At 36.7% G+C, this 20,611-nt stretch overlaps 1 protein-coding gene across 1 annotated transcript in view; it reads left to right on the top strand.

The window, feature by feature from the left end:
- Positions 1-19,770, top strand: part of nedd9 (neural precursor cell expressed, developmentally down-regulated 9) — a 28,706-nt gene extending 8,936 nt beyond the window's left edge. Inside the window, exons 2-7 of the mRNA XM_079590834.1 lie at positions 4,645-5,037; positions 12,465-12,563; positions 12,647-12,778; positions 14,954-16,045; positions 17,250-17,339; positions 18,486-19,770. Of these exons, the coding sequence (XP_079446960.1) occupies positions 4,645-5,037; positions 12,465-12,563; positions 12,647-12,778; positions 14,954-16,045; positions 17,250-17,339; positions 18,486-19,019 (2,340 nt within the window). The 3' untranslated portion in view covers positions 19,020-19,770. The remainder of the gene's footprint in view (positions 1-4,644; positions 5,038-12,464; positions 12,564-12,646; positions 12,779-14,953; positions 16,046-17,249; positions 17,340-18,485) is intronic.
- The last annotated feature ends 841 nt before the right edge of the window (positions 19,771-20,611 follow it).

Raw genomic sequence — 20,611 nt, 5'->3', positions numbered from 1 at the left:
AATATTTATTTTTATTTTTTGGGATGAATTCAGACTTGTCTAAAATTTCTAGAGACTTTTTAATTCACAATGTGTCACGTAAACTCTTCTGGAAAGATCCACAATCTCTTTGAATCATGGTAATCTCTATCTTCATGTGTAATTTACAGTATATATATAGTATGTCCGAGATGATTGATCGAGCACTCTATTGTGTTTGGCTTGGGGCGTGAAATTATTGATCACGTTTTGCTACTATTATTGTTGTTGGCTGCTTGCTAAAGGCGGTTTAATTGCAAGTAAACTCACACGCAACTGTCTTCCGCCAAACCATAATGCATTACATTAAGATGTGAAGACAGATGGACTAGCTCAAGAATTACTCAAAGTAAACACAGTCCCTTGTACGTCCTGTTCATTCGACAGAGCCAAACTCTCTTTCACTCAGCACAACGGCCAAGTTGAGTCATCAGGTCTGTATTAGAGTCATTATGGTAATTATCTTCTATATTTACCTGAGTGAAATGAGGGTAAAAGGTGCTGGTTCACCAGTCCTACCCACACCGCCCTCCCTCCAGGGGAACATTAAAGTGAGCTGGCCTTAATTCTCACACCACTCCATTTCACTGGAGGAACACACCACTTTTTGCAAGGCAGGGGGTTTGCTTACGGGCAGAGTTTGCACTTTGTTTGCACAGTGCTTTTCTTGCACCCTGAGGGTTAAGATTTCTGCAATGTTTTGGTGACTTTGGCAGCGGTGTTTGGGGAATTTCTCACTAGTGTGTCTAGGAGTGCTCATTTACTGACATAATCAGCCATGATGATTTTATTGAGGCAAAGCCAAAAACCACCCAATGAGTGTGTACTTAAGAAGAAAGGAGGGTATCCCGTACGATAGTAATTTTGGTTGCATAACAGTTTCAAGTTCTGTGTTGGTTAGCACGTATCCCTCAACCTATAGGGTTGCACAAACTGTCTCGCCACAAAAAACATCTTTATTTAGGACTGAATGAGTCATGAATTTCCCAAAAGTCTGTGAGCATAGAGGACGACTAGAATTAAGTCTAAAGAAATTCAACATGCAACCCTATCCGATTTAAAACCAAACACATCAGTTTTTCGAGATGTAAATGTAAAATATATATTCTTAAATTTGTCTCAAAGATGTATCAATTTGCTCATCATTATATAAAATTAAATATTATTATCAGCATTATATTGGCCATTTTGGGTATGTATCATTGGTAGGGGTGTAATGATACCCTCACATCACGATTCGATACACATCACGATACGATATTATTGCGATACTCCAAGACATATAGTAACAAAAAGGTTAACAAAAAATGTATCATTCATGATTTTGAAGCTGAAAATACAGAATTATTTTAGACAAATATGCTTGCACTGTCACTGACTAGATATATAAAAAATAATGTAGGCCACTTTTTACTGGTAACATAAGACATTTGTCATTACCAGGACCCACAAACATTCCCCCATTGCAGTATTATACATTATATTAAATATTAAATATAGTAGTTTAATGTAGTACTGACACCAAAACTCTGTAAACCTTTTTTTTTTGGCTGAACCATCCACGATACATATTGTATTGCGATATATTGTGACACGATATATTGTTACACCGCTAATCATTGGTAGATTTGAAGGTAATTTCAGTTTGATCATTTAAATTGAATCACAAGTCTGAATTTATAGATTTCTTTATAATGAATCAGTGTTATTTTACGATACTATAATATTATATATATTATATCCATATCCATACATCCATAAAAACACACTTTTAGTTATTTTAATACATCAAATAAAACTAAATTAAAATAAGAAATCTTTCCTAAATGCAAATAGCTAAAAAAAAATATATATTATTGTATTTTATTTCGATTAACATGTTATTTTATTTGAGTTAACATTTAGTAAACATTTAACAGAAATGCTTCATGGTTTTAGTTTTAGTTAACTACATTGACCTTTTCCTGAACAGTAGTCAACATTGTAAATTTGAAGTTTTGCACCTCAGCCACTTGGCACCGTCTAGACAACTACAGCGAGAACCATTTGCTGGGCAAACCTGGACACATCTGCTTCTTTCTGTGTGCGCGATGCTGGTGTTCCTAGTCGAAACATACCAGTGTTTTATACCCTACATCGTGTAGCTTTACAGCTCAATTTCACATCACTAGGAAATCGTTTCCCCGTTGACCGCTTCAGAACTGTTCCCAAACCAAACCATCAGGCAATGTCTCACACTTGTGTTTACTAGGGCAGGAATACACCACTGATTACATCACGACGCGTAATGATGCTTTGCATCCAAAGTGGCCTGAAAAACACAAAGGGCTTATAGTCAAGACTACACGTACTGCAACAATTTATCTCTGTTTGTTTAAGCCTGTTGCCATGGAGTGAGATTACAGATACAGTTATCATGATCATAAATGATTGGAATTTATTTTTGCTGAGATAATGCATATTTTCAGTCACGGTCATCTCTAAAGTCTGAACTGTTGAAGCTTTCTGACAGCCAGTTCAGGGGGCTCTTACAGATCAGTGTTTGTTAAAGTGCAAGAAACCCAAGTTGTAAGATGCACGTCAACTGTTTGTTAAATGTACTTCTTCAAAAAGGTGTTGCACTGTACTTGTAGTATATGTGAATTTCTTCTTTTTGCACGGAAACTTTGCACAAGAGGAAGCATGTGTTGCAGTCATATCAGCGAATGCTTTGAATGGAAGATTTCCAGGTCAGTTCTGCTGCAGACGACACACAGTGTGTGTTTGGACGTGAGAATAGCGAAAATGGCTTAAATATTTAAATAGCTTTATCTTCACACTTTCACATATATTTCGACGCTTCTGAGTTTTGCTAAAGCTATTGCCTTAGATGCAATAAGCATGTGATCAGGCTTTTCAAAGTGTCTTCTTTCGAAAAGACATGTCATATATATATATATATATATATAAATAAGAAAATAAGAAATTCTAGTCATTTACGGTGTCTAGTCTTCTTTAGTAGAGAAGACATGCCATTACTTTAAGCAATTCAACTTCAGATTTTCTCAAGCTTTGTTTGATCCACTCCCTAGTTTCCTATTCAATGAGTTTTGTGTTCTTTTAGCAGATAAGCCCCAAACAGGCTGAATGCTAAGAGTTGGACACAAAACGCTCCTATAAGACAATGGTGACCCTAGAGGTCATGTTCTTGAGCTCACTGTATTAGCGCGACGTGGTTCTCTCGGCGGGGGTTGTTGTCATGCCCTAATGCGGGTGACCGAGGCCATGAATGTGAGACAATAGCCATGCGACCAGACGCCCAATCGCAGATAATGATGCTGCCCAAACAGGAAAGTTCACGTGGGAACCCGTTTACTTAGCATTGTGGGAAAGCAGATGAAGCCACACAAAGTCTTTTAAGACAGAACCCAAGGAGAAGCTGATAGACACACTGTTCAAAGTGAAGATCTTGTGTGTAGGACTGTTTGTGTTTGGCCCATGGGAGCGATAGTGATAGACTGATATGTTGGCAGAGATAAAGCCATTATCGGTCAACCACTTAATTGCATCCCAAATACCGTAGAAATGGGAAAACAGCTGTACGATCTGTGCTTTCACATTTCACATGGTTTTAATTAAATTTAAATGTGGATTTGAATGTAATTGTGAACTGAATTTGAATGAACTGAAATCGAAGCTTAAGAATCTCTCTCCTGAATTTCCCATGGTACTGTAAGATTTCCATATTCATATATTGTACTTCAAAAGGATATTAAGATATTACTATAATGCAAAACCATGCAAATGTCATGGTTATTTTTTGTAATCTGAAATGAGCCTTAGCTCTTCACTTGCAGGTTTTAGTTTTGCTTAGGTAATCAGGGGTTTTATTTATTATAATTTTTTTATTGAAGTGTAATATTGAAACTAATAAAATTAATATAATTTTTCTAATTTTAAACAGTCTTTCCAAATTTGCAGTTAGCAATTACCGGTAGGTAAAATATATATTTCAAACACACTAGCGCTCTATTCTTACATGAATGAATGTGATATGAAATGATATGACATATCCTGTGGACTGGCAGTTTGAACTGAATTATGCTAGTGCTGCTCAAGGTTTTTTTTTTTTTTTTTTTTTATCTCCCTGTGGTTTGGAAATGATTGACAGAAAAATGGTTTTCCAGCATGGCCCCTCAGAGAAATATGTTTTGGCTAAGGAGTCGTTGAGCGGATTTTATGATTATTTTCCTAGTCCGATGTGGGTCGACTCGGCCAGACGTTCAGATTGAGTTTGAGTTATTATTGAGGCGCTGTGGATGAAACGGCTTCTTTTAAAGGGAACTACCAGCAGGCCGCCGAACTACACGGATAGTATTACACGGATGTTTTTTAAACATCTAATTGTAATATTACAGGGAACCACTTTGTATTGCAGCCACAAGAACCCGCTAGATAAGTCCAAAAATCACTGTATGTAATCATATAATATACATAGGTCATGCCTCAATGCTTGTGATAATACTGAACAAATCATATGATACTCAGTCGGAGCTGAGTGTGGTTAGGGCGAGCTTTTTTCTGGAATGCAAGTGTCTCATTGAGTTCAAACAGTATAATGAATTATTGTGCCTTCTTTCTTTTCAGAACCTGATGGCTAAAGCGCTTTATGACAACGTTCCCGAATCCCCGGAAGAGCTGGCATTCCGGAAGGGAGATATCCTGACCATCATCGAGCAGAACACAGGTGGTCTGGAGGGATGGTGGCTGTGTTCGCTCCACGGCCGGCAGGGCATCGCCCCCGGCAACCGCCTCAAGCTGCTTATCGGACCGATGTTCGAAGGCCAGACGTCTGCATCCCCCTCCCCACCACAGGGTCATGCCCTCCAGCAGAGGCCACTCACACCTCAGGGTGTGTACCAGGTGCCGCCGTCCCACCAGAGCCCACAGGGGCAGGGCATCTACCAGATCCCTCCATCTAAAGACGTGTACCAGGTTCCACAGAGAAGCGCTCTGGCTGCGGATGGAACTCCCTGCAAGGTAAACTCAACTAGTCTCGCTTTAAGACAACACTTGTGGTGAACGTGCGGCAGATGTTGACAAGATCAAACCTTCATCCGCTGAGCAGCGCGTATGTTTGATTGTGTTGCATGCTTTTGCTCTTGGATTTTTTTAACTCTACCATAGTAAAACCACAGTACATCTTTGTAAAAGTAATGGATATACCATAATATATTTAAATGAAATTAGGAGACAACTAAACTGATTACAAAAGGATAATAAATTATGAAACTATTATGGAAAAACTTGAAAATACCATTTGCTTAGGTTTAAGTGATGTTTGACAGGTAACAGGTGATCAGGAATATTTTATATATTTTTACAATTTAGATGCATTTATATATTTTTACAATTTAGATGCTGTGTGTGTGTGTGTGTGTGTGTGTGTGTGTGTGTGTGTGTGTGTGTGTGTGTGTGTGTGTGTGTGTGTGTGTGTGTGTGTGTGTGTGTGTGTGTGTGTGTGTGTGTGTGTGTGTGTGTGTGTGTGTGTGTGTGTGTGTGTGAATATATATATATTTTTAAATACCATCCTTAATTAATAATTGCAATATGAATTAAATATGTATCATATGTATTATTTATTTAACATTTAAATACAATTATAATATAAAATAATTGTAAATAACATACCAAATAAATAATCAATAAATAGCAAATATATATATACATATTTTTTTAAATAGATATTTTTGAATTTACAAAAATTATAAATTAAAACTAAAATGAATACATTCAATATTACTTTTCTTATATATAATTTTAAATACATTTATTATATTTTATTATTATTATTATTATTATTATTATTTTATTTTTATTTTATTCTAAAATAATAATACAATTCTAAAATAATGGAAAAAAAAAGTTAAATAAACACTAAAAAATTATAATATGTATTATAATAAACATTTGATCATTTATATAAGAAATACAACCAATCAATATACTCATTTATCCCAGCGGCATTTTTTTTGTTTTAAAGATTAAAAGTGTCTCGGTGTCCAGCCAAAAGCCGTTCTGGACAGGAGTTGTGTGCACACCCTGCCCTGCCCTCCACCGCAGCGTTACAGGCTTTATATTTAACAGCTTTATAATGTCCTGTCGATGCACTGCACTGCACCCGGTCTCTCTGAATAGGAAAGCCACAGCGGGGATGGAAAAATAAATAGAGGAGATCAGGCTACTGAACACACTGAGAAAGCATACACTGCAGCAAAACAAAGTGTACGTCAGCGGGCGAAAAGGGATTTTTGTGTCATTAAAAACTGTCAGCTTATTTTCATTGATTTTTGCCTGCCTGATAATTATTCTGATTCAGCTTTATGTTGCCACTCAGATACAGACACTGTAGACATAGCTTATGTTCCCCAGCACTAGAAAGAACTGAAAACAGCACTCAGGCAAACTCATAACACTGAGGTCATGTCTGTGATCGTCATTTAAAGGTAGAGGTTCTTCTGCTTTTGACATTAAGAGTTTAGAGAGCTACTAGTCTCAGATATCAGGAGTGTTGAAGGTTAAGGTTACAGTCTGTCCACCATAAATGATCTTGAGATGGACGATCAACACATGCAGAATGGCTTTATGGAAAGAGGGTTGCTTTGATAGAGGTTCGTCTGGTGATTTTGTTTGCTGGCGTTGAGAATGATGGAAGGTGTGCCATCATTCTCAACGTGTGTTGTTTTCCTGAGGTTGGCATAACAGTTGGCCACTCTTGTAAGAGTGAGGTAAGAGGGTGTGCTCACATCTGTAAACACAATGTTTAGTAGACGTTCCTCTGACATAAAGTGCATTACAAAGGTGTGGCACAGCGGAAAGTGCGACAAAAATAACAACCGTTTCCTTCCTGATCTCACTTCCTGTGCTGAATAATAAAAATGATCCCCTTTTAGCTCTATCACTGTAAATGGCGATGTGGTTTTGAATCAGATTAAAGTACAGTTTAGACTTTGATCTTGATTATTGTGCATCTGTGTGCCCAATTACAGTGTGGCAAGGCACAGTTTAACCGAATAGAAAGTTTAAGAAAAAAAAAAAACAGTTCATATTCACCAACCATTTATGCTTCATTCACATTATGTCCATAATTACAAGTTTCTGATTAAAAACACTTCATATTTGTTGAACTCGAACTTACTATTGTGATTGACTATGTTTAAAGAATTGGTTTGTCTAGTTAAATATAGTTAGGTCAACTCATATTTCTGTTAAAAATGCCTTTTTATTAATGTCAGTTAATTTTTAGCGAGCACATGTACAGCTATATGTAACACTTTACAATAAGGTCCCATTAGTTAGTACATTAACTAATATTAACTAACAATGAGCAATACATCTGTATTTATTAATATCTGTTTATGCTAGTTAATAAAAATTAAACCGTTAGTTCAATTGTTATCATGTTAGCTGAGGTCCATTAAATAAAATGAACATACTTTTGAATTGAATAATGTTTTAGTAAATTTTGGAATTAACTAGGGATGCACGATATATATCGGCCACCATATCAGCATCAGCCGATATATGTGCATTTTGTGTTATCGCAATTGGCCTGATAAGAAAATGTGGCCCGATATATTAAAGCCGATATAAAAAAAAAAGATTTATTTCGCTGAGACACTTCAGATGCGCACTGTTCGCCATGATGTTTTATAATTGCTTGAAATATGATTGAAATCACTTCAAAAAAAGGAAAATTCGGTAAGTGCAACATGTGCAGCACAAGTCTGTCAAATCGGCTACATGAAATTATAATGAGAATATTATAATTGTGTGCTTGGGACATGGCTTTTAATGGTGAGACTTTTGTTTTTGTAATCAGGCTCTCAAAATGTATATAAAAATTTGGATTTAGATTTATCGGCCAATATATCGGTTTAATCGGTTTTCAAACATAAAGAATTATCGGTGATCAGTATCGGCCAAAATTGTATTATATCGATGCATCCCAACATTTAACTAAGATTAATAAACCAATGTAGAACCTTATTGTAAAATTTTACCGGCAAATTAATAAAGCTAGTCAGTGACAAAAAAGTTGTGCGTGAATCCATTGTGGCTCGCCAAACACATAATATCTAAAAACAGTTTAGGATTGTCATCTTGTAATTATGGCCGTTCTGAAACAACATGAACACAGTGTTTCTAATTCTTAATCATAAAGTACTGGAATGTTTCATCTGAACGCAGAAAGTGTCTATTTGTGCTGTAGTGCAGTTACGCTTGTGGATGATGTGTTTGTTGCTGGCGCGGGGCAGGATAATGACACACTGTAAGGTTTGGTTGCTGAAGTCTGGCTCTGTCCCCGCCTGACCTGAAGGGTACAGTGATCTAAGGCCGCTCACAGCTGCACTATTCATGCCAGCCAGAGCCGTCTCCAACATTTACACAACGTCCTTCACAGAGCCGAGCCTTATGGGTAGAGATGAGATCTCTCGTCCCATTGGTACCCAAGTCGGGTTGACGACACAACAAATTGTGGCTGTTTCTGAGGTAAAGCAGTTTTTGTGACTTTATGCAGGCCGTTCCAGATCCGTATGAGTGAAAATACTGAGGATGACGTGCAGCTTCGATGCTTCCAGCGTAGACAGACTTTTTAGGATTAACCTTTCTTCATGAGTCACATCATAAATCATAATTTTCTGCCCACTCTATGGGCCGAGGCTGTCTGTTATCGCCACTAACCAGGTTTTGTTCTCATTCTTCCTACTTGTCTGAGCTAAGCCAGGCGTTTTTCTGTTTGCACACCTCAGTCTCCAGGAGATATCGTAAAGATTTGTCGGTCACAAGCCACCGCACCCTTCTGTGGAAATGCGTGGAAGAGTTTGCAGTGTAGTTGAGCATGAGTTTTGTGACTCAACGCTTGATAGTTTATTAGCAGCTAGATTTTTCTTCCTCATTTCTACTATACATTATATATCTTGATTGTCTTTATTTTTCTCTAATATGAATTAATAGTTTGAAAAAACTGTTGAAAAATATGCTCCAACTTTTTTAAGCAGGACTGACTCTGATTGGCTGGCAATGTTTTGATTATTCATAATCAGCAGGAAAGAGTCATTCTGAAAGTGATTGCAATGATATTGTTTATCTGTGCCATTATTATTATTATAGTTGTAGTGTGGACTCCGCTACTCTTTTATATTTGGAACGAATTTTAGAATTATCGTTATCATTATAGTTATTGTCCATTATGTGAGCGGGCCTTAAGTGTGAAGTTGTTTAGCCTGTTCTTAGTATGGATGTGATGTGATCTGACCCAGAAAAGACGTCTTGACTCGTTTAGTGTTGGACACACGGCTGTTTTTCCCTCCTGCAGAGATAGCAGGAAATGCTCAGTGGAGAGCTTATTTCCTCATGCCCACAAGACTCTTTCATCAGAACTCATTCCCGTGTACCGCCTCGTCTTCATTTCAAGGCTAAAATCTCCCTTTTTTTGCCGCCTACTTATTATTAATCAAAGACAAACCGTTAAAATCAGGGTCACTGCATAATTGATGCTTCTCATTTAAATAATCACCCCCAACCGTGTCGTCTCAATGCGCATCTATAAATCACGGGGTGTGTTCGAATGCTTCCATGTGATGTAAAATTAATTATGGCTTCTTGCGTTAGGTTAATGCTCCTAAATTAGCAGGAAGACTTTGTGCATTTCAGTTTTCTGGTCGTCATGTAGGAGATCCCTGAGGGTTTGACATTTAATTGCCTTCGTTGATGAGTTGATGACTTATTAATAGGACGGATCTTTTTCTGTCACTGGAACAGGACCGATTTAAAGAGAGAGACAGCAGATCATTCGAGATGATTCTAGAGAATTGCTTTTCTTTTCTTCCAACTGATTTTTCCAGCTCTGTTTACTTGTCAAACGTGCCTCAGAGCTAATCTGTGAAGTCATTGTTTACTCAAACAGCTTCAGTTTAAATGCCGCATAACGATAAGTGAGGCGGGTGAGAAAACACTCTTACGTCATGCTGCTTTTTCAGCGCTGTTATTCTCCAAGGACAAAAAAAGAGGCTCCCGCAGTAATTAGGTCGGTCTCAGGTTCAAAACTGATCCGGTCTTAGTCACGCACACCCAGCCGGGGTGTAACAGAACCCAGGGTGAGAATGTTTGCCTAGAGGTCACAGTTCGCACCTCACACTATGGCACATTTACTCATTTCCGATAAGCCACTCCAGGTGGCGGAGAAGTGATTTAGGTAATATTGGATGGGTTTCTGTTAGGGCTGTTAAACGATTAATCGCGATTAATCGCATCCAAAATAAAAGTTTGTGTAACATAAGTTTACATAATAAATGTGTGTGTACTGTGTATAATTATTTTGTATATATAAATACACACACGTTCATGTATATATTCAAGAAATTACAATAACAAAAATCAAGAAATAACAAAATTTGTTATTTATATATAAAATATTTATAATATAAATTATATATAAATCTATATACAGTATATACATGCAAATATTTCTTAAATATATACAAGCATGTGTGTGTATTTAAATATACAAAATAATGATACACAGTACACACACATTCATTATGTTAACACAAACTTTTATTTTGGATGCGATTAATCGCGATTAATTGTTTAACAGCTCTAATTTCTGTATTATTGTATCATATTTACTCAAAATTAATAAAACATAATAATACATAGGCTAATATAATAAATGATAAATTATATGAAAATTGTATATTTTAAAATGTTAAATTAACACTAAAATTTATTAAATATTATACTATATTTTTTGTAAAATCAAGATTCTTGATTTTACAAAAAATATATAGTATGAACATTTTATTAAATATTTAATAACGGTTTTGTAAATAGTATTGTGAATATAAAATATAAATATAGTTTATTATATGCATATATTGAGTATAGATAGATTGATCTGACCACTGATGTGTCCCGTTCCCCATTTATTCCCAGTTCATTTTCCCAGGATTTCTGGGAAGCAGAGGTGATTTAAGACTGATGGGAACAACCCGGGAGATCTGGGTAATTGGTGAACTATGCTGAACCTGGAATTCCTGTGCTGATTTATGGATAGGAATGTCATTGATGTGCACCTAAACTCACAGAGTAAAAATAAGAGTGTGACGGCCTCGCTTATGAAAACCATATTGACATTCACATCTCTGGAACTCTGTGTGTCACGAGAGGGTGTACAAACACTACCCGGCCAAAAAAAAAAAAAAAAAGTGTGTAGCTTTTCATTTCTTAAACAACCTTAAATTCATTGAAAGTCTTTGGGACGTGCTGGAGGAGACTTTACAGAGTGCTGGACTCTTGCATTGTCAATACAAGATCTTATTAATGCACCTCTTGATGGAAATAAATGTTTTCATGTTATTTATCATCCATTAAGAGGTGCATCGATTTTTGGTCAAGACCTTGTAAAGATCTTGAAACATAGTGTGTTAAGCATTTGCTTATTTAAATTTGCTTGTTCAAAATCAGTCACTTATATGAGGTTTCAGTTCGGATAGAAGGTCTATGTAGGTGGTACTGGGTTTTGGATCAGATCTGGAGTCTCTCAGACAGGATGCAGTGCGTATGGTTCCCATTTTTGAGAGCTGTCAGTGACCCGTGAGTGTTCTCGTGTGGTGACAGCGGTGTGCGGTGCATTAGCGGAGCGTTTGGGACGGGGAGGGGGGCTGATTTTGGAGAACGGCGAATGGAGACCAAGTACATTCCAAGGATGCTTCTGCCTGTCTGACGCAGAAGACAGATGTAGAGCATAAGGGATGGAGAGTAAACTGCAGGAATACAGAGAGAAAAGATTGATTAGAAACGTACGATATGACAAATATTAATGTTTGGAGCCGAGGAGGGGAAGTTGTATAAGACAGATTACTCCATTACTATGTTTTGCAGTTGCATTAATCTAGTCACGTACACAATGCACCAGTTTCACCACAGATGCGTTATATGTTGTGGCTGAAAAACAAAGAGCTTAAATGAGGTTTAATTATTCACTATAATAAAAAATAAACGTACAAAATTACTGCTAAAAATATATACAATTATTTTATTCAGTATTAAAAATGATTGATTATTATAATTATCAAATGATTGGTGAGATTAGTAGTGTGTGTGTGTGTGTGTGTGTGTGTATGTTTTTTTTTTGTTAATTTTTAGTAGTAAATGTTTGATTAATAGTTTGTATTACTACTACTACTTTTCATATTTAGAGTTAAGCATTTGAAGAAAAAAAATGGTTGTGAAAACGTTTTTTTTTTTAGGGTTTGAGTTTGTGTCTGTGTAATTGTTGGTATTTTCAGCCTCAATATGTCATGTCAAGAGACCCTCCGCTAACTTTATATGACATTTCACCTAGGAATAAAACATTTTAGCTCCGACTTTAACGTCCCCTAATGGTGGTATTGTTGTTTCAGGTGGTGACCCCAGTACGAGTCGGACAAACATACGCCTATAGTCCTGCTTCAGATTCATCTCATGACCTCTACGATGTTCCACCAATCCGTCCCCAGGGGGTGAGTGTTACTTTCAATAACACACGCACCCATATATAGATATAGTCTGCATATGTGTATTTACATTTTAAACACCCGCACAGGTGTACGATATCCCTGCGAGCAAGCAAACCGGACAGCACAGCACTCCCAGAGCCCAGGGCGTCTACGACACACCTCCGTCACATGACCTGCGATCCAAAGGACTGTATGACATACCTCCATCATCGCAAGGGGTATGCCGATCTTCAGCTCTTAATATTCATTATGATGACTTGATAATTAGCAAATGCAAATTAGGGGTTCTTCGAAACTTTAGCGTATAACTTATCCCACATTGTTTGTGCTATAAATAATTTCTCACTTCATGCATCTTGTACAGAATTAGACTTACAATTTTCACAGTCTTTGCTTCAAAATAAAAGTTTCAAAACGATACAAGAATATTTAAATACGGTACTCTCTTAAATGCTGCCCAGTATTACTTTAGTATCACTGAAATACTATTATAGTTTTTATTAATATTTTGAATGAGCTTTTATCTTTATACTTAACATTTAAATTTTAGTTCAAATATCTGTAATTGTGTTATTTTATTTCGTATTAATTATACATTTTTTAATTGACTAATTTGAATTATTTTAGCACACCGTGTTATTAAAATTTTAGTTCAAATATCTGTAATTGTTTTTTTGTATGTTTTTGTATTAGTTATATATATTTATTTTAGCACATCGTGTTATTAAATGAAACCAGTTAACTAGTTGTTAACCGTTTTAAATAAAATACGTTTTTTTTTTAAATTACATTTTATTTTAGTTAACGTTTATTTGATCTCAAGTATGAAAATGTTTTATGGTTTTAGTCAACTATAATCACTCTGATGCAGCCCTTGTTCTTTGTCTTGTAACCGAATGATATTATTTCCCAGAAATTTTTACAAAGAAATAAATACTCTGATTTTTATTACTTTCCCCTGGTTAGCAAATTAAAGCCTAGGTTGCCAGCGATGTTGGAGTCAAACTCGGAGTAGTGCTCTTAACTTTGCAAGGAGGTCAGAACAGAAATAATTGTGCTGAAGCCCCTCTTATGTTTCACCGCTGCTCCTGGCGAAATGCAGCGTAGCGCCTCGAGTTTGTTTGAAATAAACTGGATGTGCATGGAAACCTGTTATTAGAGTCGTATTTAATTAGGGTTTGCGGAAACCCGGGCTCACTCTGAAAGATAGATTCTACGCTTGACAGAAATCACTTACAGGCCACTGTGTTTATTTATTGACCAATATGCTGTTGGCACGGCCCATGTACTCCCATTACGCTGTCAGGTCAATGCCGGGTTTTATCCCTTAGCTGGATGGCAGGATTTTCCATGTCCTATTCAAGTTTTCAGAGTGAGATGATGGAAATGCAGAACTGGACTTATTAGACTGGCAGAAATCAAACAGTTATTATTAGTTTTGGCACCATAGTGTTGGAATTTCAATACAATAAATTGAAAAATATTGAAATGAGATAACAGTATTTGATACCACAGTGAAAAAGTACACGTTTGGAGCATAACATTTTGAACAGTATCTAAGTTAATTTACTATTGACCAGAAGAAATGATGATCATAATAATAATATTTCTAAGACTCTTTTTCTTTTTTACAATTGTAATACAACTGACCTGTAAAATAAAATGTATTTTATTATAATTAAGTAAATTCATTATTTTACTTTAGAGAATTTCTTCACTTGCAAGAGTTAAATCCTCAAGCAGGAGGAAAAGAACTGTGTTAATGTGTCACAGTTCATCAATTATTAAACAACTTTCAGTTGTAAAGCGGCTCTACAGGAGAAAATAGTGTCATTATTCAGCTCAGTTTAGTTCAGTGTTGATTCAGTTCAGGTAAATAACAGTGGCAATTTTGCAAAGTTCATTAAGTTTCTCAAGTTTCTGTCTAAAAACATCAGGCAAATGGACTTCCAATGAAAAATAGCCTTTGGGCTATTGGTATTGGGCTATTGGGCTTTGGTCTGAATGTTGATTAATGTATACAGTCCCCTTTTAAATAATAAATGTAAGAAAAATCTAAATGAAAAAAAATTCTATCATGAAACTACTTTAAAGACATCTCTACAGAAAGTCCAGCTCAATTCAGTTCAGGTTTTGGTTCCCATCTGATAATCTCATTTTCTAAATTTCAATTGTCTTTTAAACCCCGAACTGAGCAAGCCAAAGGTGACAATGGCAAGAAACCAAAACTTCTTCAGCTGACAGTAGTGATGGTGTATCGATAGTAGAAAATGATTATTGAAACCATTTCAAATATTCTGAATCGATATGTATCAGAAAATTTTATATATTTGGCAACACTAATTCTTATAAGCATATAAACTCCATGTTTAACCAAATTCTCACTCCCACAGATTTACTCCACACCACCTTGTCGGAACAACATTGCACAAGATGAAGGGAATTACGACTTTCCACAGCCTTCAAAGCACAAGCAAGAAGGAGTATACGACGTTCCCCCAGCGTCCATCTCTAAAGCTTCCTCATGCTCCAACTACGACTTCCCGCCCAGCTCTGAGCCGGTGTCCCGCAAGGTCATGAACGACAGCGCCGGCATCTACGACGTTCCCGCCAGCCAACACGCCGCAAGTGGATCTCGGGACTTGTACGATATTCCACGTGGAATGCCTCAGAACCGACACGCTTCGTCTGAGAAGGAAAGGAATAAATCCGTTTACGATATCCTACCGACAGACACTCGGTTGCTTGGTGAGGTGACCGATGGAGTAAACCGCTTGTCGTTTTCCAGCACGGGAAGCACTCGCAGCAGCATGTCGACTTCCTCTTCTTCCGCCGGGTCGCCCGCAGAGAGTCGTCTGGCGCTGGATCTAGACTCTGCGTTTCAGAGGTTGGGTCACCTCCAGCAATGCCTGGAGTCTTCTGTTTGTGCGCTGCAAACTCTTGCGGCATCGCCTCACTGGAGGACATACGGCTTCATGGAGCGGCACACCAACGAGGTCCGTGTTTTATTGGAGCGCGTCAAGGGTTCGCTCACAGAATTTCTCATATTTGGTCGCGGAGCGGCAGCAAACGCCACCGCCCTGTCCGATCAAGGACTGCACTCCAAGTTACGACGCCAGTTGCAGCGTCTGGAAGACTCCCATCAGATTCTTCAACAAACACACCAGACTTTAGAAAACCATAACTGGCCGATTAATATCCTGGCAATTGGCAATAAACATCAGAGCAAGAGCGACGAACTGGAACGTTTTGTAATGGTGTCACGGACTGTGCCGGATGATGCCAAGCAGCTGGCTTCAACAATAGGGGGCAGCGCTGAGCTGCTCTTCCGAAGAGCACCAGTAGAGGGCATCGTTCACCCCTTTACCTGCACCCCGACCGAGGACCAGACCAAACCTTTCCCTGTATCACACGACAAAGCAAACATGAACAGCGAGAAGTGCGTTAAAAGCTGGATGGAAGATTACGACTATGTCCATCTGCAGGTGGGAATCACACTACAACACAATACTTGAAATGCAGATATATATATATATATATATATATATATATATATATATATATATATATATATATATATATATATATATATATATATATATATATATATATTTATATACAATTTTATGAAATTATCTTATTTATTAGCTTTTTGGGGGGAAATTAACAGGGCTGTGTGCTTATTTTCTGGGTGTTAGCTCTTTATTATTTGGAGAAAAAAACTTTAAAAGCTTAAATGTATAGTAAAATTGTCAAAATTTATCAAAAAATTATCAGTTTTTCAGTACTAATTTCACATTTTCAGTACTAGCATGAAACTTTCTTACATGCGATTGATTCAATTTTATTTTTCTATTTAATATTTGTAAAAAGCAAGTGCAAGCAAAACTATTGCATAGCACAGATTTTTGATGTGACATTAGTAATGTTTACTAAGTCAATAATCACCGTTACTAATGTTCATGTGTTTCTATTTGCGATTTTCATATAACAGGCAATGCAACGAGAAAAAACTATATTGTAGGGTTATGCACAAAAATAAAAATTGTCATCATTTACACACCCTCAAGTTGTTCCAAACCTGTATGAATTTATTTCCTCTGCTGAACACAAAAGAAGATATTTTGAAGAATGTCAGTAACCATACAGTTGATGGACCCCATTGACTTCCATAGTATTTTCTTTTCCGTACTATAGAAGTCAATGGGGTCCGTTAACTGTCTGGTTACTGACATTCTTCAAAATCAGCGAATAAAATGAATACAAAAACAAGAAAATGTACAAATTGATAGATTTGCATGCAGCGTCCATTCGCTTCCATCTATCCTCTGTCCATCTGTTAATCCTGGATGCAGAGATTAGAAATGAGATCTTCACATTTGAGCACATCGAAGTGAGATTAAAATATTAGCATGTACTTTAAACTCAAGCAAAAGACTAAGAGCGGATATTCATCCTATGCAAGAGTTTAGATGCCGCCAGAAGGGTGTTTTAAAGATAATAAAAAGAGCTGGTTGCTTTTTCAAATTCAATTCATGAGACAAAAAAATTATTTTTATTAAAAGAGGATTAGTTTAATACCACAGTGGCCTTTGTCTGCTCATTGGTGCTTTAAGACACAAGTTTCTGTTGAGCTGCCTTGAAACAATTTGTTGTGACTTGCTGACTGACCTTTTGTTATTTTTGCAGGGAAAAGATGAATTCGAACGACAACAGAAGGAACTCTTAGAGAAGGAAAACATCACCAAACAGAGCAAAGTCCAACTCGGCCAAGAACAGGTACACGGCGCGTGCACATAAACGTCATCAGCTTGTGTGTCAGTCATCAATGAACAAGGAAGTAGCTTATGATGGAAAACCTAGAATCAGCTTTAGAATGGATAAGAATAGAAACGCCAGAAGCACTTGAATTAAGCTGTGGACAAATTAGGTCAAAATAAATACATTACAAGAAAAAGGGTTTTTGTTGGCCAAGTCAGTTAACAGTTGCATCATGTAAGATCTTAGGTGTCCATATGTTCACCATATATCATAGTTTGGCTATAACAACCTCACAGGTGCAGATCTCAACTCTCTTCTAGGACAGATGGTTCCTGTTCCATGTAAACTTGAGCCCGTATAAACTTTGTTTGAGATGTTTATGCATTCTTTGGTCGTTTTAAAACAGTCTCTCATGTTGTTAGTGTCCATCTCAAAATATAGGCAAAAAAAAAGAAGAAAGATTTGTTTGCCTTTTTTGATTTTGAAATGAACAACCTACATGAGATGTGCGTGTTTGTTTGTATATATATATATATTTATTAGGGCTGTCAAAAGATTAATCATGATTAATCGCTTCCAAAATAAAAGCTTTTGCATAATATATGTGTGTGTACTGTGTATAATTATTATGTATAAATACACACACATTCATGTATATATTTAAGAAATATTTTCATTTATATACTGTATATACATTTATATAATTTATATTATATATAAATATTTTATATATAAATAACCATTTTTTCTTAAATATATACATGATTGTGTGTGTTTTTATATATATATAAATAATTATACACAGTACACACACATATATTATGTAAAGACAAACTTTTATTTTAGAAGCGATTAATCACGATTAATTTTTTGAAAGCCCAAATATATATATATATATATATATATATATCATATAAATTTTGCATGTCGGTACTATTTCATTTAAATATTTATAAACTAGTGCATTTGATCTCTTATCGTTCTTTAAAAAAACTAAATTAACTACAACTACTATATTATACAACTATACTATTGTTCATTTTAAATTTCATTTTTGTTTTAGAGAGAAAAAGGGGTGCACCCGAAATAACATTATTATTTTTCTTAATATCTTTTTATGATTTCAATATTTCTAACTTTGAATTTCTTTGTCTCACTTAACAGCTGAAACAGTTTAAACAGCTCGAACAGGAAGTGATCAGACCTGTAGAGAATGACATCACCAAGTGGATGTCCCACCAACATTCATCAGACTCCTCCTCTAATGTCTCCAATGGAGGCGGAGCTCCGGTGTGCCCGCGTGACCGCCAGCTGTTGGGCTTCTACGCGGACCAATGCGAGCAGCACTTTGTGACTCTGCTGAACGCGGTGGATGCTTTTTTCGGTTGCGTGAAGGCCGGGCAACCTCCGCGGATCTTCGTTGCACATGGCAAGTTTGTCATTCTCTGCGCCCACAAGCTGGTGTTTATCGGGGACACTCTGTCGAGACAGGCCTCGGCAGCAGAAGTGGCAAACCGTGTCATGAACTTAAGCAACGTCCTATGTGAGATGCTAAAGACGGTCGTGAGTGCCACAAAAATAGCGGCCCTCCACTATCCCAACACAGCTGCCGTACAGGAAATGGTGGACCGCGTGACGGACCTCTCACACTTGGCACAACAATTTAAAGTGCAGCTCTCACAGATGGCGGGATTGTGATGTCCTCAACATCGGAACAAAGACTCATTTTAACATGCATATATATTTATACTCGTTCTTATGTAGATGCATCACTGAAGGTTGTCTTTTGTAAATAGTCCTGCTCTCTTCCTCTGTGTAAATATTTGGCTCTTTATTTTGTGTAGACTTGTTTTTATATAATGATGATGCTAATAATAATAATAATAATAATTGTATGAATAGAAATGATTGAGATTTGCATTTGTAGAGTGACCATTAACATTCCTGATCGTTTTGTGTATTAGGCACCTTACAAATTGTCCTCAACTGCTAATTATTGTGTATTGCTGAATGCCAGAACCTACAAAACAAAAATAGTTTGTTTTGCACATGTGCTGTATTGTGTGACACACACTCTGCTGAGAGTATGAACAAAGTAAAAATGTTTCTCCGTCTTTGCTATAGAAATGGTTTCACTTGTTTTTTGTTTGGACATTTTGGTCAGGTGAATCCCACAAAACCTGTCAGGAATCAGGTCATATTTCACTATAAAATCAAAAAGAAATGATATTTAGTTGAAGCCTGCTTTAGAACCGTTAAGATTTGCAAGTTTTTAATGAGAATTTAACTTTTCCTCCCCTGTCTTTTTATTACTATAATGTGCCAGAAAAACTCATTTTCATTACTGTACTATGGGAAAAACACATTGTAAAATGTTATTACATCATGGCAGTATTTTATTACTTTTAATTTATGCTTATTTAAATAAAAATATATATTTTATTAGAGTAAAAAAAATACAGTATTTCTTGTTTGTTTTATTACACACAAAAATGTAAATACAGAAAAAAATTCTCACGCAAAATATACTTTTTCTTCCTTTTGATTTTGTGGCGAAATGTGACCCAGACATTCATTCATTTATCACAGCATTGCTAACAAAGTAGCCAAACCGTGTTAAACGAACGTGAAATCTGGCAGCAGCGAGGAAGACATTTTCCCAAGAGTTTTCACCCCGCCATAACTAAACGTCCCACCGATCCATAATTCCCAAAGTATTATCAGATGATCCAATTGGACAGATATAATCTGATAAAAAAAGACCTTAGATGGATGTGAGCCTCCCAAACCATCTCTGTGGACCTTGGTGACTAATGCTTTCCATTCCACGCGGTGATGAAATGAGCATGTATCATTGCTCATGTGGGTTAGCGGCGGTGATGAGAGGCCATGCCGAGGGGATTGCAGAGTAAGTCGAGCATGGCCTGAACACACTGCCACACCATATCATCATTAACATTACCCTGCTGGATCATCTGAGACCTGCAGTGGGAACATCACATGTCTGCCCAATCCAATTTACAGGGATTTTTATTATGCCATCTCATCTGAAAGGCCTTAAAACGGGCCTTTTATTCTCATCTAACAATGTTTTGTACAGATGCTCGTGATGATTTAGCTTGTGGCCTGTGGTGAGATGAAGGACATTAGCTCATGTAGCAGGTGCTCTGCGGCTCTCGGCAGCTGCAAACCAGTGGATAATGGGCAGGTTTCTGATGGATCCATGATCCCTGCGGTCAGATGATTAAGACATTTGTTATGTACTGCCGTATTATATTGTTTTTACATGA

Source organism: Phoxinus phoxinus, assembly GCF_949152265.1.
Source record: "Phoxinus phoxinus genome assembly, chromosome: 19".
In the NCBI taxonomy this organism is placed as follows: domain Eukaryota; kingdom Metazoa; phylum Chordata; class Actinopteri; order Cypriniformes; family Leuciscidae; genus Phoxinus; species Phoxinus phoxinus.
Note: the sequence above shows the minus strand (reverse complement) of the source record. Positions and strands in the feature narration are given on the sequence as shown.